At 35.7% G+C, this 5,034-nt stretch overlaps 1 protein-coding gene across 1 annotated transcript; it reads left to right on the top strand.

Moving 5' to 3' along the window:
• The first annotated feature begins 602 nt into the window (after nt 1-602).
• Nucleotides 603-4,310, top strand: LOC146562299 (uncharacterized). The gene is made up of 4 exons (XM_085293108.1): nt 603-1,240; nt 1,323-1,484; nt 2,985-3,080; nt 3,367-4,310. The coding sequence occupies exons 1-4, from the start codon at nt 731-733 to the stop codon at nt 3,673-3,675; spliced, it is 1,077 nt and encodes a 358-aa protein (XP_085149234.1). The 5' UTR covers nt 603-730; the 3' UTR covers nt 3,676-4,310.
• The last annotated feature ends 724 nt before the right edge of the window (nt 4,311-5,034 follow it).

The following is a 5,034-nucleotide window of genomic DNA, read 5'->3' on the forward strand; positions in this document are numbered from 1 at the left end:
TGTTGCTTACAAGATAGCAAATGAACTCATTCTAACAACAAACCATTTCATTCCAGTGTCTGACTAAAGAAACAGAACTGAGACATCAGCTGATTCCACCAATTTCTGAACCAATGCAAAGGTAATTCATCTATTCAGTTTTTTTGTATTCACATAAATGTTTTTATATTTTTGCACAATTAATATTTTGCAAATAACTGTAAACACAAACATGTATTAAAATGCCACTATAATATGTGAAACCTGTCTGTTACAGAAATAACAAATTCAGATGGAGGCAACAGGAATATTGAAGCTAAGGGTCATCCTTGATAAGGATAACGCTGAAAAACTTATTTTGCCATCTCGTCCAAACAGTGTGCAAGCCCTCATAGATGCGATCAAATCTAGGCTAAATTTTACTTTTGACTTTCGGCTTCAGTTTCATGACCCAGATTTTGATAATGCCTTGTGTAATTTGGTTAAAATAGAAGACCTGCCAGCTATAGCATCTGTTAAAGTTGTCAGGTTAGTTGAGCTTGACCGGATTTCAACGAGCACTGATGACACAACCCTTCAGACTGATACCATAGATTCACCAGAGCGTATTAGTAGATGGCCAGAAGTTTTTATTGTTCCGCCATTTTCTTATGAAGTGGAACATGTATTAAGAGAGGGTAATGCAGCATTTGATAAAAATGGGAAAGTAATTACGCTGACACGAGATCAAAAACACAACATACTTGAGACAATGGGGGAAGAAATCTACAAACTAAAAGCATACCCTAGTACAACACAAATTGGCAAGGCTGCAGAAGCTTTAGTTAGAAAACATCCCTGTCTGAAAGAGAGGAATTCTGACACTGGGTGGGAAGGGTGGAAGAATAGCCTGAGATATAAAATGGGAAACCAAAGAAAGAAGTTGGCTAAAGCTGGCATCATGGATGTTGCTGTGAATGCTGGAAAGCGCAGCAGAACAAACCCAGATGGAGCTTCACCAAGGGCCAATATTAAAAGACCTAGGAGAGGTGAGGTCAACTTCCTTCCTTCTTATCCTTCTGGAGAAACAAGGGAGTCTCTGGAAACCAGAAGACTTGAGATGGTAGAGGAGTTCAAGAAGACCTCAGCAGAAAGAGACATCCCTCTCATTCATCAGCATATGATGCCCACTTTTGCCCTCCGGCATGAAGAGATTGTCACCACTTCTCCTCCTGTATCAGAGCTCAAGGACAGATGGCCAGCACTCTTTCATGAGACACAGGTAAGTACAACTACATATATAACATTTGCTGTTCATATAGTATGCTGTGTTTTGCTTATAATATTTTTGGAATTCTCCTCAGCTCTACTTTGAATTTCATCGGATCACCAATCAGAATCTGCCACATGTGTTTTATGCTGCACTGGATGATTATGCTCCTCAGCTGATTGGACTTTACAAAAAGAGGAAAACTGGACGGGTCGGTGAAAGGATGGAGCAGCTTTTGTTGGCATATGGAAAACAGGTATTTAAAAATACTAATTATTATTCTGCTTGCTTGGCAGTTGCCATTGCTATGTTTATATATATATGTATATATATATATATATATATATATATATATATATTAGAGATGGCACGATACCACTTTTTTATGTCCGATACCGATACCGATATCATAAATTTGGATATCTGCCGATACCGATATGAATCCGATATAGTGTTTTTTAATCAACAAAACTGTTTTTTAAAATATCTTGCTGCATTTTGCAAGTCTGCAAGTTCATACTCAAGTTTAAAACAACAACTACACTAAAGCTATTCTGTTATACCTGTATACAAAAAAAAATATTTCATAGTTCAGCAATACTGATCAATCTAATAAACTTAGACCTACACCATCCTCCCTATTCTGGTATTTTAAAGAGTACTTAGCGTAAATATTAAGCAACCTAACTAATAGGGTTCCAACTCCCAGCAACAACAAACATAAATAAATAAAAAATAGGGAACCACCCCTCACGCGCCACCTCATGATGCTTAATCGACGTAATCAACCTTAATTTGATGCAGTGTGAAAAAAATGCACAGAAATCAATTATTTTTCAAGAAATATTAAATAGATTCAACATCTTTCTTCAACAAAATTGCAGACTGCACAGATGGTACCTTCCCAAAGTAAAAAGTACTATAGCTTACTAGGGTATATATATATTAGACTTAATAGTCACTATGTACAGTAATTGACTTCTATTCATTTTACATCAAATTAAAACTTTGGGTGTCAGATAATTATTTATTAAAAGCTAGACATTTTAAATGAGAATAAGAAAGAAAAGTATGTCTTTGTGCCCCCTTTTCCCAGTTAATGCCCTATCGGCCCCCCTGGCTAAACTTTGCTAGATCCGCCCCTGCACAGTTACCAGCCGTCAGCTACGTAGAAAAAGATCCTGGTGTAGAAATTAATATTAAATAAATTCTAACAACAGCTTATCAAGCTTAAACGTGCTGCTGTTGTTCAGCCGCTGGTTTGCTCTTTCTGGCGCAAAGTGGACCAAAAACAAACCAGAGACAGACTCGCGACAGAAAAGCCGATCAGCTGATTTAAGCAGTTTCACGATTGAAGTAGCAGCCGGAGAGCGAGAGGCAGTCACTTGTTAAGCTTAACGTGGGAATGCTTTACAAACATTCAGAGATGGACTTACACACTTGCTTTACTTCTCTCGGGGATAACTTTGTCGGAGATGAAATGCCAGGTTGCTAGCGAAGCTCCACATGCTATCCAGACCACTGACAGGTCCTGCATGCCACAGCCGCTCTATCACGTGATGCATACGTTCTGAGGTGAGTTACGGCGTGTTGCAAGTTTTGTGAGGTGCTTTCGTGATATTTAATGGATCGGATTACATTTTTTATTTTTCTCCGATATCCGATCCAGTAATTTAGGTCAGTATCGGACCGATACCGATACGTAATATCGGATCGGTCCATCTCTAATATATATATATATATTTTTTTTTTTTAGGACAAAAACAACATCTATGCAACTAGAACAGCAGCTCTGGCCGGCCTACCAATGTACCTCAAGGAGGATTCTTCAGAGATTTTCAAAACATGCAAGGTACTTGGGTATTACAATAATTTGCACATTTGAATTTAAAAAAGGTTGAAAGGAGTTTATAAGTCATCTGGACTTGGGTTGAAAGTTGAAGACGTGAAGTTGAATGACTTATAAACTTCTTTCATCCTTGATTTGACTGGATGAATGAAAAATGAACCTTCACTGTCAATCTAAAACATGTTATGATATATAGAATTTGAAAAACTGAAGAAAGGTGCCTGACCATTTGTATTTATACTTTTAACAGAGGTATTACAGATGAATAATTGTGCACTGTGTATTATAGGAGGAAATTGAGTTCTATGAAGCCACAATTGCTCTGGTTGCTGATGTCGATGAAGAGGAGGTGCCTGGAGGAGTTCCTTTCTCACCACGCCAAGTGTTCATAGTACTTGAAGATCAGGTTGTTATGACTCATCACTCATGGACTGATGCCCTGGTGTGTTTGTTTGGGCTAATCTATGCTCTGCATCTGAGCTATCCTGAGAAGTGTACTGGCTTTTTTGAGTTCATTCAAGTAGTGTTGCTGAAGCTAGACGATGAGAGAAAGCAACTAAAACCAAAATTGCAGACACTAAAAAATGAGCTTGTGTAGATGATGTTTGTTTTTCACTGTCAGTATAGTCGTGCTTTTTCAGTTATCTGTGAATGGCTTCAATAGTTTTATTTGTTCAGGGTAATTAGCTTTCTAAAAAGCAATGTGGAGAAAGCTAAGAATAAGGAGACAATCCATATTTGACGTTTTGTTTGTGATTGAAAAAAATCTTTACATAGTGTGTAATCTTAAGCTTATTTCTAAAAACACCTTTTAGTTACATGGAAATCTTTTGGAAGATAACTGATAATTAGTCAATATGTACAGTATACTTTCAAGCTTTATTTTTTAATTGTGTGATGAGTGCCAGTTCACTTGACTCGAGGTCTGGGCAAAACTGTTGAGAAGGCACAAATACCTTTGAGAATATTTTTTGTTAGTTCAGCTGTTTTCTATAGTTGCATTGCTGTAGTGCATCTGATTTCATTATTATACTAAATGTTACTTAAAATTGTGATTGTTATGGCTCTAATTGCCTCTAGACTATTGTTTTTTATATGATGTACACCTAAATGTGTGTTTTGTATATTTAATTGATTTTCAAAATGCTACAAAAAACATTCAAAATTCCCTAAAAGCGCAAGTTTTAAAATGCCTAATTATTTGTTTGTTTGATAATGGCTTTAGCAGTCATAGGTTATGACTCAAAGTATGGTTGTATTCATTCTGTATTTTCTCTGCAGTTAAAGTTAATAAAAACTGAATGGAAAGAACAATAGCTTGGTTTTGTGTTAATAGTACTTGAACCATTTGGTGCAATCGGTTTCCCCAAATGGATTAAGTTGTTTACATACAACTATTTAAGTTAATTTAACTTAATTTGAATATGAGCATGTAACACTTTAAATAAGTTTGAATAAATACAGCATCTTAGTACAACAAATTTAATGGTTTAAGTTAAAACATACTAAAAACAATGAGTAAATAAACATAATGCATTTGAGTTACATTATCATATTTGCTTTGGGTTCTTGGGACTCTAATAAAGTACTTAAATAATCCAAAACTGTTTAAGTTATAAAACTTGAATCAATTGGTGCAATCGGTTTCCCCAAATCATTTGAGTTAACTTAACTGGTCAGGTTTTACAGTGTAGATAGATAGATAGATAGATAGATAGATAGATAGATAGATAGATAGATAGATAGATAGATAGATAGATAGATAGATAGATAGATAGATAGATAGATAGATAGATAGATAAAAGGTCAGGGTAAGTCTTCTCTGTTGCGTTTTTCCTTGTTTTCTGAAATTGTGTTACATCTTTAACACACTGTATGTGATATTATTCTATACAAACGAACTTAACTTGACTTGGTTTGTTGCGTAGATTATCTGGCTGAGATATTACAATGGAAA

Source organism: Mchenga conophoros, linkage group LG12 (assembly GCF_057382185.1).
Source record: "Mchenga conophoros isolate Kocher_MC1m ecotype Shallow Benthic linkage group LG12, M_conophoros_male_GT1.1, whole genome shotgun sequence".
NCBI classification, from domain to species: domain Eukaryota; kingdom Metazoa; phylum Chordata; class Actinopteri; order Cichliformes; family Cichlidae; genus Mchenga; species Mchenga conophoros.